General features: G+C 44.3%; 2 protein-coding genes across 9 annotated transcripts in view; one reads left to right on the plus strand and one right to left on the minus strand.

Moving 5' to 3' along the window:
- Window positions 1-8,360, plus strand: part of ANKRD27 (ankyrin repeat domain 27) — a 166,053-nt gene extending 157,693 nt beyond the window's left edge. For all 6 annotated transcript variants that reach the window (XM_068202534.1, XM_068202535.1, XM_068202533.1 and 3 more), the window contains 6 exons: window positions 1,008-1,127; window positions 1,623-1,784; window positions 2,598-2,706; window positions 4,228-4,309; window positions 4,841-4,913; window positions 6,697-8,360. In XM_068202534.1, the coding sequence (XP_068058635.1) occupies window positions 1,008-1,127; window positions 1,623-1,784; window positions 2,598-2,706; window positions 4,228-4,309; window positions 4,841-4,913; window positions 6,697-6,963 (813 nt within the window). In that variant the 3' untranslated portion in view covers window positions 6,964-8,360. The remainder of the gene's footprint in view (window positions 1-1,007; window positions 1,128-1,622; window positions 1,785-2,597; window positions 2,707-4,227; window positions 4,310-4,840; window positions 4,914-6,696) is intronic.
- The window catches only part of PDCD5 (programmed cell death 5), a 279,491-nt gene extending 265,292 nt beyond the window's left edge, over window positions 1-14,199 (minus strand). The window contains exons 1-6 of one of the 3 annotated variants that reach the window (XM_068202548.1): window positions 14,086-14,199; window positions 12,415-12,455; window positions 11,186-11,247; window positions 10,660-10,751; window positions 10,360-10,431; window positions 2,543-5,522 (exon numbers count right to left, since the gene is read on the minus strand). In XM_068202548.1, coding sequence (XP_068058649.1) covers window positions 5,502-5,522; window positions 10,360-10,431; window positions 10,660-10,751; window positions 11,186-11,247; window positions 12,415-12,455; window positions 14,086-14,151 — 354 coding nt within the window. In that variant the 5' untranslated portion in view covers window positions 14,152-14,199 and the 3' untranslated portion in view covers window positions 2,543-5,501. Of the gene's footprint in view, window positions 1-2,542; window positions 5,523-9,080; window positions 10,038-10,339; window positions 10,432-10,659; window positions 10,752-11,185; window positions 11,248-12,414; window positions 12,456-14,085 lie in introns of those variants that run through there. The other 2 variants (XM_068202547.1, XM_068202550.1) reach the window with 2 other exon arrangements.
- Window positions 14,200-19,294: the final 5,095 nt, after the last annotated feature.

A 19,294-nucleotide genomic window follows, 5' to 3' on the forward strand; every position in this document is an offset into this window, starting at 1 on the left:
AACCCTGCCCTGGCACAAACCTCGCTGCCACCCGGCACCCACGGAAAGCTGCCTGGGGAAACTAGCAACCAGACTAAGCCAGGGCAGAGAAAATGAGTTTGGCAGTTCTGGCTTTTGTTTTCAGTGTCTAATATCTCCAGATGGAAAGGGGAACTTTGAGCTGAAGTCGTTTCAGTAGACACCTTTTCTTTATCAAAGCATATGTGACTTAAAGTACTGGTTTAACGCAAGTGGTGCAAAAACCTTCTGTCATATTTCAAATGCTTTAAACATCCCTTGTGCAGCTGAATCTTCTGTGTTCATTCCTCTGTACCTTCTCTGGGTTATGTTTGTGTCTTGGTATCTTCAGTAGCCACAGCACTGAATAGTTACTGTATTTTCAACTCCTTACTTAGATCATGAGCAGGGTGCAGGTTTGAGGCAGCAGACAACTCATCCCGGGGAAGCAAAAGCAGTGAAGGAGAAGCATAAGCCCATGGGGGGAGGGTGTCAATACAGAAGGGACAGTAAGTGAGACAGGAAAATAACAAATATGAAAAAGCAGGGGCAAAAAGGCAAATGGAAAGATGCAGAAAAGCAGAAAATCAGGATTTTAAAAATAAGGAGCTGAAGACTGCAGGAGGGGGAAAAAAAGAGAATTTTGAAAATGATGGGAAGACAAAGCACTAGGGAAGCAAGGAAAACCAAGAATACAACTCAGAGTTGTAGGTTAATTCATGGGATAGCTGTAGATTAGTTCATGGGGTAATTACAGTATAGAGAACTCCTTCCAAGTGTTGTGATGAGTTTGGAAAAGGGTGCTGCTGCTGTGGTGGTTTGGTTTGGTTTTGTTAAGTTACTGGTTATATTTGTTTTTCACACACTTCAAGATTTATTTTCTGGCCTTTTTTGTAGTTGATTAAATTTTTCTTTTTTAAAAGTGGGTGTTAAAATATGAAAATTAGTCTCATACTCAGTAACTCAGTACTCCTACTCAGTAAGAGTAAAGTTGTTACTTCTTTCAATAGGTGGTAAAGTGTCTGATGGACTACAATGCTAAACTAAATAAAAAGGATATATATGGAAATACTCCCTTAATTTATGCATGCTTGAATGGTCACTATGAGACTACTGCCCTGTTGTTGCAGGTAAGATCACTGAAGACAGAGTGTTCTGCTGGTATTTCGTATGTGATATCTGTACTTACCCAGTACTCAGGATCAGTATTTTTAGTTACGCATTTCTCTGTCAAAAATACTTGGGGAAACAAATAAGAGTTTTTCTTAACTTATTCCTTTCAATCCCATCCCTTCAGAGATGTTAATTAGATAAATATTACCTTGCTATTGTACAGGTAGCTGTTTTTATGGAACTTTAATGTAGCAGGTGCAGGTTTTCTTGTCTGAGATTCTGTCACATAGGGTTGTGGGTTTCTTAAGTATCTCTAGAGCTTGGAATATGTAATAGATATATGCAAAACCAAAATGAGCTGATCCATGAAGCTGTGGCTATGAGATGGGGTAATAACCTGGCCGGGTGGGTTCTTGTGGCTCTGGTGGTGCAGCTGCCCCTGGGCGTGTGCAGCTCTGGGGCTGCTGCACTGCCCTGCTCCTTCCTAACTGTGATTTCCCTTTGCTGTGCAGCACGGAGCCTCCGTGAACCTCTCCAACGCCAAGGGCAGCACAGCCCTGCACGAGGCCGTGGCGGGCAGGAGCGAGGCGCTGGTGGCATTGCTGCTGCGGCACGGGGCCCTGCAGCACCTGCGCAACGAGCGCGGCTGCACCCCCGCCGACTGCGCCGAGCCCGTGAGTGCTGCGCGGGAGGGCAGGGCTGCACACACTGAGCTGCATCCAGCTCTCCTGGGGCACATAAACACTGAGGTGCAGCCTAGCGATGACTCCGGTGGCCGGTGAAACCAGTTGTGTTTCTAGAATAAGTTATCCTAGACTAAAAGGATGAGTCTAGAAAGAGTGCAAGCACAGAGCTGAATAAAATTAATATTAAAATCTCTGTAATGGCAGAGAGAGCAGAAGCAATGTTGGATGTAGGCAAATGAACAACTTGTACTAATCAGTTGCACTGGCAGCAACGTCCCTTGTCCCACCATCCTCTGCCCTGTAAGCCTTTTGATTCCTTTTATCTTGCAATAGATCACTCTGACCTTCCCCTTCATTAATAGCAATAACATTATATGTAGTATTAAATGATACAGAATTATTTCACTCTTTAAAGGGTTTGACACATAACTCCTATCCTAATGTGCTTAAATGGCCTCTGAGATGTAGCTTAATGACCACAAAATTCTGTACTGAATCAATTTTGGTATGTATGTTACCATTTAAACTGAAATTGGCTTAACCATAAGTAATACAGCTTAAAATAAGAGGTCAGGGCTCCAACATCATCGCTGCATTAAAGTGTATTTTGTGGAACACTGATTTTGTCCCTACTCAGAAGAATACAATTTCAAGTTTGTTTTTATAATGAGTTATTTTATATGTGTTGTATTGATTCATACAAGCATTATTAACACACTCTACACAGACTGGAATACTAAATTGTACTGTTGTTTTTCTTTTTCTTTAATAATGGTGAAAATGGAAACTCTTAAAATCAAGAATTCAAACATAATGAAGTTGCTGAAAGCAGCACCAAGCTGTGTCCCCACATCAGCAGAGGGAGAGAAGGAGAGTGAGCAGCACATTACTGGCAAACTAAGGAAAAAAGGTACCTGTGATACTTCCATTGGTTTGAATAGAAAGGGATTTAGGAATTCATGGGTGACTGTATAAAATACCTGTGATATTTCCATTGGTAGGAATAGAAAGGGATTTAGGAATTAATGGGTGACTGTATAAAATATTTTATGTAATTGCTATACATATAGTAATAGAACAGTCAATTATTTTTCATATTTATGATAGGTAACACCTAAAATACTGTAACTAAATGCAGCAGACTTTGTATTCTACTCATGACAGTGCTTCAAACTTATTTTTCACCTACTTTGGGGTACATGTATGAATTTTTCCTACAAAAACATTTAAAGGTAAAAACACGCCACATTTGAGATTATATAATTAGCCATGTAGGAACTGTGCATTTCAGTGAAAAGCAAAACAGATTTGAATGACTGTTGGGTGTCATTTATATTGCCCTAAAACAGGTCAGGGAGTGACTCTTCATTAGTTACTGTTTCTCATGTTTTGGGGCAGAAATGGGAGCTACAGAGGTGACTGTGAACCTTCCAGCACAGTTTGCAGAGGACTTTGAGCTAGTGGCAGGAGGTGGCACAGTGTGGCCACGAGGTGCAGTGCCAGCACAGCTGGGCTGCAGCAGGACCCCGGTGCCTTGGGAAGATGAGTTACCATCCTTTTGATACCTTTTATCTTGCAGTGTTAACTCTGACCTTCCCCTTTTTAATAGCAATAACATTATATTTATATTCAATGTTGCAAAGTTATTTCACTCCTTAAAGGATTTGACACATGGCCCTATTTTAATGTGCCTAAGCAGCCCCTGAGATGGAGCTTAAGGACCACAGATTCCTCCTCACCTCTCACCCCCAGCTTCTGATCTGCCTTATCCACTGCTCCCATTATGCTGGCTTAGAAGTTTTTCAGGTGAATTTTCAAGTTCACTACCCTGGGGATGTAAGAAAAGCTGTGCCCCTGTGCTGGACAGCTCAGCAAAGGACATGATGCCACCAGGACTGTAGAAAGAAAACAGGGAGGCTGCAAAGCAGGAATTGGGAAGGTGAAGAGCAGGAGTGCCCATTTCAGCACCCATGAGTTTTCAAAGAAACTCTTGCTTCCTTCCCTCAGAAAGATTGTGAATGTCTGGTTAATAGAAAATCACAATTAATCACAGTGTGCTGACACCTAAAATTGAGAATAGTTCTTTCAAATATTTTGAATAGTTCTGAAAGAGCAATAGAAGATATGAGTGACTAATACTAATGAAGAGGTGGTTTAGCATCTCTTTGTTCAGGATGGTAAAAACTGGAATTCAGGGCCTCAAAATCCAGAATTATAGTCTCTTCAGAAACTTGGCCAGTTTTAATAATCTGAGGAATAATGGTTACTTCTGCAACTTAAAGGTTTTTAAAATTTCCAAAGATAAATCACCACTCTAATTCAAATTAGCACCGTTACAGTTTTATGTTCAATTTAAAATCACAACTGTGTTTTTTAATTCCTAAGTGAGACCCAGTTATAATTTTAGCTGCCTGTTCTTTTAAACCCCCAGTGCACCCTAAGCCCTGTGAGGAAGCCGATGATCCCATAAGCAGACAACTTCAACTGGTCCAATCAATTAACAGATTTAACAAGTAAGCAGAGAAGCTTGCTTACAGTGTGTTTGTTGTTTCCCATAAGCAAAGGTGAAGTGCAGCTGCTAACAAAGTCCCAGAGTGGGTCAGGGGTGGTTACACACGACATGGTGGTGTGCCAGTGGATGTTAATCCTGCAGGGCTGGCATGGTCACATCCCCAGGCAGATGTTCTGGCATGACAAGCTCACTGGAGTGGTGAGGGAGGGCTTGAAAATGTATCTAAAATTGGGATTGCACTAATACTTGGTGTACCATCAGTGAAGCATTTCAGAGCCAGACTGCTTAAAAATACTGTAATGGTGTTCACTCATTGGTTGGGTTTTGCTCAATATCTTTTTAAGCCCCAATGTATATTCCATAGTAAAATACAGGGAATACGAGTAGGCTGCAGTTCTGGGAAGGTGTTGTCAGGGAGATGCCTGTCTCTGGCAAGACAGTTCCACCTTGTGGAGCTTCTGAGAAAGTGTCTTTTATGAAAGGCTTATGTGAAGACATTTAATTTCTTTGATTTCTTTAAAATCTTCTTCAGAGAAAAACACTTACGGAGAACAATAACAAGAGATAAAAGTGTCCCTAATTTTGACTATCACTTACTGCACCAGGTAAGTGGAAGCACTTGCTCAGATTATTCTTCTTTTACAGCAGTTAGGTCTGTTTGCTCTGCTATTACTCTGGGTACGTGTAAGAGAAAGTTTACTAGTGGTGGTCGTGACTCACACAAGTTCTGACCTGTTTGCCAAATTGCTCATTTCATCATTGTTCAAACTTCAGTGGTGCTTCTATGACACCTCTTGAACACTTCATTGTTTTCAATCTCTTAAGCCTCTTACTGCAGGTTTCATCTCTGTCTTGTTTTCTGTGTCCTGTCCAGCAAAACCTCGAACTGACAAACTCTGCAGCTTCTTGGAGCTGTAGCTTCCTTTGGCAAGAGAGACATTTTTAAGTAGATTGAAATTAGAGTTTGCTTTAAGTCTGCTTGTAACAGGAGACTGTTTGCAAGGGTGACAGCAAACTGCATGTTGCATTGTCAGCTGTGACACAGATGTATGTAATAGATTCACCTCTGCTTGGGGTGCAGTGACACCCACACCAGCTGCTGGATGCTGCCTTCCCCAGAGCTTGTGCTCCTTCTGCCTCCTTTACACTGGCTTTGACTCTCATTGCATCTTCTGCTGGGCCACTTCAGAACACTAAATCAAGAGAAAAATTATCTGTCCAAAACAAAGCAGTTTTTACCAGGTTAGTCCAGCAGCTGCCCATCTGACACAGCTTTGGAAATGTAAACTCTGCAGCTCATGTCCTTCTGGAAAATGGGATACTCTTCCTTTTCCTACAGCCCTTAGAAGACTTGAGTATTTGTCAAAAGCCTTGAGACTATTAATTCTTTAAAGCTGTAATATTTTAATAATTATTTCTAAATTATAATATTCCACTACATAACTTGGGATTTACATTTTATAACTGTGGCTCACTAAAGGCAGTATGTCGTTTCAGTACACAGGTGCCAGAAAACTAGTATGTGACCCTGATACAGAGCAGTCCAGCCCTGTTCTGTGGTTGTGAGTTCATACAGCTGTGGCTGAACTAATTCATGAGTCCATACAGCTCTGAATTGTTAGTGGATTTAAATGTTAGTGGATTTAAATGTGGATGTAAATAACCTCTGTCTGCAGCTTTTTCAAGATTGTTGCCATTATTTCAGTAAAAAAGCTACTTTCTCCTTTTGTTCTTGTCTTAGAAGATCTGTCATTAGCATGGTTGCATTATCTTTATTTCTTTTGGTTATTTTAACATTTGCATAGTGACCAGTAATCCAGGCCAGCCACCCACTCTGTACAGCAGAAACAGGAACAGGTGTAGAAATGGAAGATATGAGTAGTTGGAACAACCAGAAAGAGGAACTAAGGGGTGGGGAGGGTGGGTGTCTCTTCCCTGACAGGTGACCTCTGGAAGCAGGGAAAACTGCCTTTGCCTTCAGCAGTGCCTGGGTGACCCTGTCTGTTACTACTTCCACTTTTCTTAATAGTAAAAGAAATGGCTGTTAATTTCAAGTGCATTGAGACTTGCATTACAAATGGTGTTTAGAAGAGTTGGGATGCTGTTGAGATAGTGAGGTGAAAGTAAGCTTTGGAATGTCTGTTGTTCTCAGGTCGGGTACTGATGTGTGTGCAGCCTGGGGCAGGCTGGCCTCTTGTTTTCTCATAGGTAGCCCAAATATAGTTACTCTCTTACAAAGTACGCTATTTAAAAGCTTGGCTGTGTTCTCAGTGTCATGACATTCATGTGATAATAATGTTCAAAAACAATATATTAATTTTCCTTCTTAATGAAGAGCTATAATAAACTAGATAATGCTTTTAACGTACCATTTCTCTCTCCTCACAGATGGCTATTAAAAGCTTTGATAAAAGCAAATTAAAATCTGTTGGAATGCTGGACCAGAGCACAGGTCAGGTGCCTGACTCGGGGTGCAGTGGCGAGTGTGTGGAAGATGATGACACGGCAGCTCCTCACAGGAGTAAATTAATGCAGCGCAGACACACGGTCACTGTGCCACTGCCAGCAGAGGACAGCGACGGTGGCTCCTGCAGCCCTGCGGAGCCAGGTGTGCCACAGTCACAGGCCTGGCGAGGCTCAGGTTCAGATCACTGAAGGGAAGCGCGGATCTGAAGCCCGAAGCTGAGGAAGTTGGTGGTGTGAATTTCAGGAGCCCTCCACTGCGTGTCAGATGTCGGTGACATTCACACACCCAGTTCAGAGCAGGCACAGGCTCTGCAGCACAGCTGGAACGTTCTGGCACCCTGGGGCTTGAGTCCTGTTCATGTAGGAGGTGACCACACAGCCAGATCATTACTGGTCTCACTAACAGGGATGTAACGGAGATGAAGATAGCAAAATTACTTTCCTATTCTATTCAGCACTTATTAAAAAGTTCTATGTGACAGTAAACCAAATGAAACCCTGTATTGTATTTTTCAGCCACCCAAAGTCTTTGAATAATCCTTGCATTTTTAGTTTTTATCACTACATCGAGAATTAAATATATTTATATATATAAAAAGATATATTGGATAACAAGGTATTTATTGCCAGAGGTAATTGAAATGTCTCTATTTTTATTGTAATGTTACAAACCATTATAGTATATATTTCTGTATATTTCAGTAGCCGGACAAACAATAGTACATAACATCTGCATTACTAACGTGAAGGGATGTAATCCTTGATAATATCTCAGCAATGCTCCCCTGTACTGGAGCTGCAAGATCAAGTTCTTACAGAGGAGCCAAGATACTGGGGAAAAAGTGGAGAGCCCTTGACAAAGCTAAACTTTGGACTTGCTGTTCACAGCCTAATAAAAAAGCAGAAGCAAGCACAAGGTGCTTGTGTTTTATTGTAGCATGCATTTAAGTTGCTTTTCCCCTCCTCTAAAGGAAGTAATGAAAAAATGCACAAGTATTCATGATTCTGATCCTGGGCAACATCCAGAGACAAAACTGCTCCAGAGCCTGCTCTGGACTGCTGTTAAAAAGGTGGAATTCCCATTATGAACGGTACTTCTCACATCAGTGAACACTGGCTGGAAAAGGCCAAATCCGGCCCCGTTCCCAGGGGTGATCACTGAAGAACTGGAAGCTCACAGGGAACTACCAAGTGGCTGCTTAGATTGGAAGTTCATTTTCTACTGTTTGGTTATGGGAGGACAAGCTGTAAATAGCACAAGCCAGGTTTTGCAGTGCCGTTATTTTTTATTCTTGGCTCATCACACCCAGCTTGCATTTTATTTCATGAACTGTTTGCATAGATAATTCTCTTTCTGTTAACTGTGGTATTAGTAAACTACCTGGCAAAATACAAAGCTGGAAGATAAGAGTGCTGGGTTTTTCAGATAACTTTTTAATCTAAGAGGTAAAATGTCAAATGACATTTGGATTTGAGGGTAATGTGTTTATTTTTCTAATAATTTATGAGTTCATATGATTTTCTGATGTGCCTTGGATTTGTGCCAAATGATGGAAAGAAAAAACGAGTAAAAGAACTCTTGAAAATGCTGTTTTCTTTGAGTGCTTCTGTCCAAGCATTGAGTCTGTTACAGATTTTCTTGCTTGGTTTTGTAGGCATTTGAAGACTTTACCTTGTGTTTACTCTTGGACTTTCCTTCCTCCTACATTTACAGATAACTTCATTAGGTTGTGTGGTTTTAGATTTATGCACAGAGGTGTACAAAACAGAACTGTTAGTGAAACTGAACATTTTCACATAACCTCCTTTTCTAGCTCCACATTCACATTAAAAAATAAAAGGATGTTCAGCTATTACAAGTCAAAAGACACAAAAGGAAAGAGGTAAAACAGGTTTTTCCTTCTTGTGACACTATAAAGATGACCCAGAGTAAGCAATTGGTCCTTACCTGTAGCAAGAATAATCCAGGTATTTAAGATCCAGTAGGCTATTATAGATCTGATTTCCAAATTACAGAGTGAGAATTTTGCTTGTGTTTTATAGTAGCATGGATTTAACTAAATTACTGTTTAGATTTCTCAACCATATAGGTAAGGAAAATCAGTTCACCAAACTTTGGCTTCAAACTCAGTGAGGGTGGTAAGTCTGAAGAAATTTGGTACACTCAGGACATCACTAAAGCTAAGGCATCCTAATTACAAACACAGAGAAGCAAAATGCACAGTCTAAAACAAATGAAACAAAAATAACAACTGTTTAATATTTTTAACCACATTCAGACAGATAAAAGACACACCCACTAGTGCTCACTTGAAACAAGTTTATTCTGTTCCAAAAAACACTGCAGTTGGAATCATACATGATCCTGTTAAATTATGTCAGATAAGGGGGTTGTGGTGGGAGAGTTTATCAGCACGTTACAGTATTTTATCCTACTGATTTCCATAACCATATTCTTGAATAAAGGTACAGCACAAGTTCAGTTTTACTTTATGCATGCAGGAGTTGCAGAGTTTAGGAAAATGGTCTGTGTTTTTTTTTTCCAGGTAAGAAACACTCCAGCCATTTGATAAAAGTGGAGGTAGTTGTAAGAATACACAATACCAAGTGTCTGAACAGTGCTGTGTATGACACAGTTAACTTGCTTTGTTTGAAGCCCAGGAACTCACAGGGGAACAGTTCAGCTGTTTGCTGGTAACTTTTCTTTACACAGACTGCCTGATAGGAATCCCCTGATCCAAACACTGTCTAGATCCCTTCATTTTTACATTTCCAGAAAGGACTTGGGGGCCGGTGACTGGCTGGACAGGCATCCTTCAGGGGCTCAGGGAATCTCCTTTCTAACACTTCTGTGACAGAGTCTGGACAGACTTTAACTCTGAGTGGCTGTTCCCTGTCTCACTTGGCTCCTGTGCCTGCTATCTCCAATAACAGCAAGTTACGTGTGTGCAGTGGCTGAAAGCAGAGCTTACAGTGAGGAAGGGGCAACAAAACATTCATGCTAATGAAGCCACAGGGAACCCCACACTGCTCAGGCCTCTTATACTACAAAACTTTGAGTTACAAAATCCCCCTTCTCAGGTTTATTTTACAAGTTATTTGTTGGCCTTTTATAATAATAAAAAAAAGTCAAGAAGCGTAAACATTTTCAGATCTTGCATTCTGCCTGCTAACAGCATTTTTCCAGGCTATTGTTTGGCAGCCTTACAGTAGTATTAATAATCATCCTCTTCGTCAGAATCCAATACTTTCCTTCTGTTGAACTAAAATGAAATACATAAAATGAAAATTGAAGGGTCATGTAAATGCAGGCTGGCACAAGCCTTTCCCAGTCCATGCACGTGGCAATGAAGGCACTGCCTGGGCAGAACACCCACCCCAGGCCCTGCTTGGCCCAGTGGCACAGGACAGAGCTGGGCCAGGCTGCCCCCCACCACACTGGCCCCAGGAGCTGCAGAGGTGTAGGACTCTGATGGACCCCAGCACTCAGCAGGGCAAATACAAAGCTCCACCCTGAAGTGGTCCCACACGTGCAATTCTGCTGCTCTACCTCCTACAACATTACATCTAGGAAAGAAAACTCACCTTCACTGTTGTTTTCTTTTCTGTTTGCTGACTCACTTTTTCAAGAATTTCTATCAAACCTTGTTCTGATACCTAGGAAAGTCAAACAAAATGTGGATAAACACACTCTGACAGATGCTTAGTATCAAACAACTGCATCACAACTGCCTTTCTTACAAAAGGTTTTTGATGGAATTATATAATAGTCTTTAGGAGCTATTTACAGTTAATTTAACTTGCATCTATTATAAGCATCTTCTTTTAGCGTGAACTGGGTTTAAAAATAAATATATGTGAGAAAGAATTAGGAAATATACTGACCTTTCCAGCTAGCTGTCCAAATCTTGCCATCTGTATAAGATAATTCTCTACTGCTTTTGCTTTGTCTGGCTTCACAAGTGCTAAATTGCTTACTGCAACAAAAACAGGCTCTGTTCATTTGGGTTTAGAACATTCTGCAAATACCTTCACTAGTAACAAAAAAGAGAAATGTCCCTAGGAAACAATCTTCTTCATGCCAGGGTCATGAAATAAATTATAAAAGGCATTTTCATTTATGCCAGGTACAAGACAGTTATATTTCTTACTTTTAAATATTTGCTTCTGAATAAACAACTTTGACTCTCCATATAATTCCTTCTACTAATTTAAATAAAATCCAAAACATTAACATAATTCAGATACTCATTAGCCTGTCCCTTCTAATCACTGATGTTGCCAGCTGAAAAGCTGCAAGTTTTATCTTCTCAGCAACAACAGTACTTTTCTAGTCTGGCCTCTGTACAACACACTTTTGAGGAGTCACTTAGATGAGTGTTTTTTGTTAGGCAGTTCCTTGGATACTCACATCTTGCACGAGCTGCTTGATCAAGAACTTGAGCTAAAATAGTATTTCTTATCTCTGCTTCCCTGTAAGGAAAAGTGAACCACACATTAAAAGTGGGAATTCAAGCACCTAAAATAACAAGCACAGAACAGCAAACTACAGAAGACTTTTGATTCATGTAAGTGGCTTCTTGAGGTCACTTCAAGCCTTCCATTTACATTATATCTTTTACAGCATTTCCTGTCCTGGGAATGTCCATTTCTTATGGACATTTCTCATTTCCCATTGCTGAATTTACATAGCTGGCAACATCTTCCAAGAAATCAAGGTGGAGTTTCATACCTACACCTTCTCACTGCTCATAATTACATTTCAAGAGACAAAAGCTGTGCTACCCTTTAGATCCTGCATTTATCCATGTGGAATTCCCCCCAAGGCAGTATGGTAGAGCAGGCACAAGGAATTGTCCATACAATTCCAAAACCAAACCAAAGCTCATTTATGTATTTAGAACTTTTCACATAGTCTCCATGTATTTACAATATTTGATATAAGTATCTGCAAAACTGGACCTTTAGTTTATGAAACTTTAGTTAATACAGACTTGGACTGTGCAAAGTCAGCTCTTCAAACACTTGTTTACAATTTTCCAAATTAGCACAAATCCTGAACACTGTTCCTCCACTGAGCTTTGACAAAAATAATTTTGCTTCAGCTTTTTAACTGGAATAGGTATCCCAGAAAAATCAAATCAACTGGGAAAGGCTCTTCCAACTGCAATAACAGCCAAACCCAACCCAAACTCACCACTGACAAAAAGCACCAGTTTGGGAGGAGTTCTGCCAGCCTTCAAGACTTGGATCATAAACTCCTAGCAACCCTGAGGAGCCAAGGATTCTGCCTTCCAGAAGGAGGTGACAGTGGGAGGGATGATGCTTCCCCAGAGCGCCCCACTGTATCTCTGCAGCTCATGAGGTTACTGAACTCAGACAAGTTCCAGGGGCAATGAGCTGCTGCTGCTGCTTTCTCATCATGCCCTCCCACCCCAGCTGGGCTCGGGCAGTATGGTCAGGCGTGGGAGCCACACCTGCATCAAATCTTTGATCCACTTCAATCCCTTTGTTGGTGGTTTTCCCAGCAACAAAACAAATGTGGGGCAACATGCCAAAGAAATTAAATGCTAAAAAAAAAAAAGTAAATGGTTAAAAATTATTAGATGCAAGACCAAAATTCAATAGTCTCATTTATACCTCTGCTTTGCTTCCTGTTGTGACGGATCAGCGGAAGGATCCTGAAGAAGGAGATCAGAGCAAGTATCACAATCCGGAATCATTCCACACAGGACAGAAAGTTAAAATATTCCAGCAGCGTTGATGGAAGATAAACCTGCCTGCCCATGGATGAGATCCTGGAAATGGGAATCTGCTGCCCTAGCAATAAATGTGCCACCCTCTGCTCTCCTCACAATGCAGCCATGCCAACAGTGGGTGAGCTGCTCCTGGTCCATCCACAGATTCCTGTGGCTGGGGGCAGGAAGAGGCCTTCCCCTTTGGTCTAGGATAAGGTCTAGGCTTCTCCAAAGCCCAGAAAACTGACAAAAGCATTATAAATCCATCAGAGTAAGTTAAGGATGAGTAAAATGAAATGTAACACATTCTCAGCATGGCAGCTGAAATCCCAGAATCACGGAATATTCTGAGCTGGAAGGAACCCACAAGAATCATCAAGTCTTAACTCCTGAAACCAATGAAAAGTTAATGAGGGATGTTCTACAAGAATTGGTTCCTACATTAAACACTAATACATATGAAAAACAAAAGGGGGCAAACTTCCAAGTCACTATTACTGGTGACTATTCAGAAACAAGTAACAAACAAAAAAACCCTGAACTTTATATGGAATCAACACCTCAGATTTTACAGGTAACAATTAAAGGTGTGAAAACAGGATGGAAAACCACACAGACAGGAAATGGGGCTGGCTGGAGGTAGGGAAGGAACAACAGGATAAACAAAATTGACACTTCATATAAATCCATATATGGACTGTGTCAGAGGATGGTGTCCTTTTCAGTGGTACCCAGTGCACGACAAGGAGCAATGACCATAAACTAAAACACGTTTCACCTCAACCTGAGGAAGAACTTCTTTCCACGGAGGGTGGCACAGCACTGGAGCAGCTGCCCAGGGAGGGAGTGCAGTCTCCGTCTCTGGAGACATTCCAAACCCACCTGGGCACGCTCCTGTGTCAGCTACTCCAGGTCACTCTGCCCTGGTGAGAGGCTGGACTGGATAATTTCCAGAAGTTCCTTCCAGCCCTAACAATTCTGTGTTTCTGTGATTCAGCTCTGAAAACGGAGATGGCTGGAAGGCGAGGATAGCAATCCACGGAACAGTGAGCTCGGGGGCGGGAACGCTCGTGTGCCGAACCTCCCAGGGCAGGAGCGGAGGGAGGCGGCGGGGGGCCGGGGCTGCGCTCGGTGCCGTTTCCAGCCAAAGCTCCGGCACGGCCGGGCCTCTTCCCGCTTTCCCCCGGCCCCGGTCACGCACACGCCTCTGCCCTTCCCCTCCAGGCCCGGGCGGCGCCGAAAGCGCTTCGGGCGGAGGATCGGCCGCTGCCTCGCCCCGTGCTCGGCCCTGATCCCGCCGTCCCCTCACCCCGTGCTCGGCCCTGATCCCCCCGTCCCCTCACCCCGTGCTCGGCCCGGATCTCCCCGTCCCCTCACCCCGTGCTCGGCCCGGATCTCCCCGTCCCCTCACCCCGTGCTCGGCCCGGATCCCCCCGTCCCCTCACCCCGTGCTCGGCCCTGATCCCCCCGTCCCCTCACCCCGTGCTCGGCCCGGATCTCCCCGTCCCCTCTCCCCATCCCCTCACCCCGTGCTCGGCCCTGATCCCGCCGTCCCCTCTCCCCGTCCCCTCACCCCGTGCTCGGCCCGGATCTCGCCCAGCCGCCGCTGCCGCAGCGCCTCCAGCTCCTCGTCCGCCATGGCTGAGGCCGCCCGCGCCAGGCGCTGCCAATCCACCGCCGAGCGCTGCCCCCGCCCCTCGGCGCCCGCGCAGGCGAGGCCAATCCACCGCCGATGCCCGAGCCCCCCGAGCAGGGCAGGGTCACCGGAGCAGGGGACGCAGGGACGCGTGTCCAGAGAGGGGGACGCCACATCCCTCTGGCAGCTCTGCCACCCGCTGTGTAAAGAAGTTCTTCCTCATTTTGATGTGGAATCCATGTTTTAGATCACGGCTATAGCTTCTCGCCCTGTCGCTAGGCACCACTGAGCAGAGCCTGGCACCATCCTCTGGAGACGCTGGTAGGGACCGATGAGATCCCTCTCACTCTTCTCCAGGCCCAGGTCTCACAGTCCCTCCCCATCACATAGATGCTCCAGACCCCTCCTCGTCTTGGTGGTCTCCGCTGCACCCTCTCCAGCAGCTTCTTGCCTTTCCTGAGCTGCCCCTCTTTTGGGAGCTGCCGGCGTGAGGAGCGGCACGGTGCCAGCCCGGAGTGCGCTGTGTGTGAGGGCACGGGACCGAGCCAGCCCGGAGTGCGCTGTGTGTGAGGGCACGGGACGGTGCCAGCCCGGAGTGCGCTGTGTGTGAGAGCACGGCAGGACCAGCCCGGAGTGCGCTGTGTGTGAGGGCACGGCAGGACCAGCCCGGAGTGCGCTGTGTGTGAGAGCACGGCAGGACGGGACCAGCCCGGAGTGCGCTGTGTGTGAGGGCACGGGACCGAGCCAGCCCGGAGTGCGCTGTGTGTGAGAGCACGGCAGGACGGGACCAGCCCGGAGTGCGCTGTGTGTGAGGGCACGGGACCGAACCAGCCCGGAGTGCGCTGTGTGTGAGGGCACGGCAGGACCAGCCCGGAGTGCGCTGTGTGTGAGGGCACGGCAGGACCAGCCCGGAGTGCGCTGTGTGTGAGGGCACGGCAGGACCAGCCCGGAGTGCGCTGTGTGTGAGAGCACGGCAGGACGGGACCAGCCCGGAGTGCGCTGTGTGTGAGGGCACGGCAGGACGGGACCAGCCCGGAGTGCGCTGTGTGTGAGGGCACGGCAGGACCAGCCCGGAGTGCGCTGTGTGTGAGAGCACGGCAGGACGGGACCAGCCCGGAGTGCGCTGTGTGTGAGGGCACGGCGGGACGGGACCAGCCCGGAGTGCGCTGTGTGTGAGGGCACGGCAGGACGGTGCCAGCCCGGAGTGCGCTGTGTGTGAGGGCACGGCAGGACGGGACCAGCCCGGAGTGCGCTGTGTGTGAGGGCACGGGACCGAACCAGCCCGGAGTGCGCTGTGTGTGAGGGCACGGCAGGACGGTGCCAGCCCGGAGTGCGCTGTGTGTGAGGGCACGGGACGGGACCAGCCCGGAGTGCGCTGTGTGTGAGGGCACGGCAGGACCAGCCCGGAGTGCGCTGTGTGTGAGGGCACGGCAGGACGGTGCCAGCCCGGAGTGCGCTGTGTGTGAGGGCACGGCAGGACCAGCCCGGAGTGCGCTGTGTGTGAGGGCACGGCAGGACGGTGCCAGCCCGGAGTGCGCTGTGTGTGAGGGCACGGGACCCAACCAGCCCGGAGTGCGCTGTGTGTGAGGGCACGGCGGGACCAGCCCGGAGTGCGCTGTGTGTGAGGGCACGGCAGGACCAGCCCGGAGTGCGCTGTGTGTGAGGGCACGGCAGGACGGGCTGGTCCTGCTGGGCTGCTGGAACACCGAGGTTCTCCCGTGTTTCGTTGTGCCAGTGACTGCTACAAATGTCACCATGGACTGGTGGCCTGGGCTCCGTGTCTGCCACGGGCCCTCCGATTTCCTCTAAAAAGCGGCCGTGGCGACGCGATTCGGTGGGTGATCCCACGGGAGCAGCAGGGAGCAGCGCTGCCCCCAGGCCTGCTCTGCTTCTGGGGCTCCCCAAAAGTGCCTCCCTGTGCTGAGCCCCCTGCTCCGCAGTCCGGTGCACAGTCGGCAATGGGGACTAAAAGACATCCTGACCTTCAGCCACGGCCCTGTCGCTGGAATCAAAGAGGAAAAACCCTACTCTCCCCCAAAAAGGTGACAAATGTAATGGCCTTCATCAGACTGGCCATTTGTCACTAACAGCGTCAAAATAGCAATGCAAGTGTTACTGGCACTCTCATTTAATAGCTTCAATCACGTTAAAAATGTAACTTTCACACCTCAAATTTCAGCCTTTAGTATTGGTCAGTCATACTCTTATTACAGGCTGTAGGTTTTCCACTCGTGCTTTAAGATTTAATTTAACTGAAGAAACAACCCCAAAAACTGCTCTGCCAGGACGAACAAGCTACAGCTCCCTTAAAACATGGATCATAAAGATGTCTTCGCCAAATATTTCTGGTCTAGTTTTAAACAGTAACAAAATGTGTCAAGTGCTTGTTCATTTAAACAACTCTTGCAGCAAATGCAGACAAAATTAGTTCAGCTAATTTTCTTCGGATCTTTCCATGTCGCACCCTCCAGATGGATCACAGGAGCCCATCCGTCCTGCCTGAAAACCTTGCATCCATCCTCGTCTTCTGAGAAGCACGTTCAGACCGATTGAAAATCAGGGCTATTTCGGGATCACGTCTTCAGCGGTTCAGAAGGCAGGATTTGGTTTGTCCGTCCCCGTGGGCAGCAGAGGGAGCCCTCGTTCTACACAACAGTATTCTGTGTTCATCGTTAAACCAGAAAATAAAACAAAAATTGTTTGGGTTTTTTTGGGGGGGTTTCTGTTAGTTGGTGTTGTGGGTTTTTTTGTTTTTTGTTTTGTTTTGTTTTGTTTTTGCCACACAGTATGTTCTCCCAGATGAAGCTTTAATCTATATCGTACATCTCTGCTGCTGTAAATTCATGCTCCATTATACCACCATATGCTTGGCTTCGCTCAGAGAAAGCTGCAGTAATCCTAATACTTCATCTCACTTTATAGATATTTGTGTTGCGGCTTTCACTGCATATTGTTTGCTCACACACTTAAAGGTTATGTCTTAATAAGTTGTTCTGGATGAGTTTATTAGCAGGGAGCTGGCAGTTGATGAGTTTTTGTGTTTTAAGAAGGTGTTGTAGTTATTGCCAATTACGATATGAGGCTCAGGAAGCAAAAAGGGAGAGTTTGGTTCATTAAAGAAATCTGGAGGCAACAGTGCTTTAGGTTGTGTATCATTTTTAGCTTGTCAGATGCCTGGTTTCTTTTTCAGCTGCTCCCAGGTATCATTTCCTCTGCAAACCGGGCAGTTCTAAATGCAAAAGCATGAAAGAATGGACCAAGGTTCTTCAGAATCAGTCGAGTTGTTTATAGTGTTCAGAACCTTTAGTTGTGATGCAGAAATAGTGGATTCCTGAAAATTCTAGATGTTTTTGATATATTCACAGAATTCTGTGTATTATTTATATTGATGAAGGATGATAAACAGAAAAGAGATGCTTTAAAAAGACTGTTTTTTCTATTTTTTCAACTTATACTCCGTATTATTTAGGAATGTCAGCTGTCAGAAATGCTCAGTATGTGTTGGTTGGCAAGTAATTATGGACTATGTGTACATTAGGAATTCAGCAGAGTTCTCAGAACTACTTGAGATATGTAAAAATCTCCAGGAGATCACTTTCAATAAGCAGGATCCTTCACAAGCCCTTTGAGACTCAATTTGAAACACTAGAGGGATCAAGAAAAGCTGCTGATTTTTTCCACAAGGTTTAATCACTATAAATGCTGTCTTTCTTTAAGTAATGCTCACATTGGCCTAGTAATCACCCTTGGAATAACATCATTTTAGAATCATAACAGAATGCATGAAAAAATTCATAAACAAAACATCTCATTCCTCAAGCAATTGTAAATAAAGCAAAATGCTGATGGTTGTGACAACAGTGCAAACTCTGTGTTTAGCACTTCTGCTTGCAAGATACACTAGAAATCCTTGCTTGATGAAATCCTTGCTTAGTTATCTCTGTCCTAAATTAAAATTTTAATAAAAATTAATCACATTGTTATAAAAATTGGCAAACATTGCAACACCTTCAAGATAAACATTGTAAGATTTTTCCACCTTACAGAAACTGATACTTTAAGAAAAGTAATATTAAAGTGATATTAAAAAAAAGCAAACTGAATTGTGTTTGATGAGAAAAATCAAGAAAAATTTACAGCAAGAGTAGAACCAACAATCTTCAGTAATTAACAGTGCTTTTTACGCATCTAATTAGTAATTGTACAATAACAGTGCCTGTTCCAAAGCTTACTGAAGCCACAGAAGATTTCCCACTTAATTTCCATTGTTCCATAAAAAAACACACCAATGCAGACAAAGATTATTTGCAATGCAACACTCTGAATGGTGCCTCAGCAGTGGACTCTAATAAATAAATACATAAGTGTGTCATGAGATCATTGTGGCCTGGCTGGATCATGGCTTTGCAAAGATTTGTATGCAATAATAGCAAAATATAGTAGAATAGATTTGGAAAGGGAATTATGTCCATGTGTGAGATCTCAGATTGTAAAAGACAGGAGTGAGAAAAGAAAAAATATTACTCTTTACAGTTTTGTTGACAGACTTTTTAATTACATTTAATTTCAAAGACTAAACAGCAAATGTTTTGTAGGAACATAATCCATATAGTGCCATCAGATGTGAGGAGCACATTCAGTAGTTTCCTTATGCTATATATATATATTTAAAGTGGGGGTACAGCAGCTGTGATTGTATCTTACAGATTTCAGTAGGAACTGAATTGGGCTTTAAGTCCAACCTGCAAACTACTTGAGTTCATGCATAATTTTCAGTCCTCTGAAAGAACTATACCTATATATACATATATATATGCATATTTCCTATTTTAGAATTGCCATCACTCATGGATTTGCTCTGCTACACAGGTGTCCACAGTTATTTTAACCTGGCTGAAGCCATTAATGGGATGGAGATATATATATATACATATATATATATATATATGTGCTCTTACACCTTAATTTTTTTAAAAACATTTTTATTTGTTTTATTTGTTTTGGGGTTTTGTTGCATTACCAAGAAGTAGAGCATGAAAGCCTTTTTGGCTAAAATCTTATACTTCAGGTTGTTCATTCTCCTTCTGGGTATTGTACTTGTCCCATGGGAAGCAGCTGTGTGTACTGAGCTGGAGCACAGCAAAGC

Source organism: Anomalospiza imberbis, chromosome 12, assembly GCF_031753505.1.
Source record: "Anomalospiza imberbis isolate Cuckoo-Finch-1a 21T00152 chromosome 12, ASM3175350v1, whole genome shotgun sequence".
NCBI classification, from domain to species: domain Eukaryota; kingdom Metazoa; phylum Chordata; class Aves; order Passeriformes; family Viduidae; genus Anomalospiza; species Anomalospiza imberbis.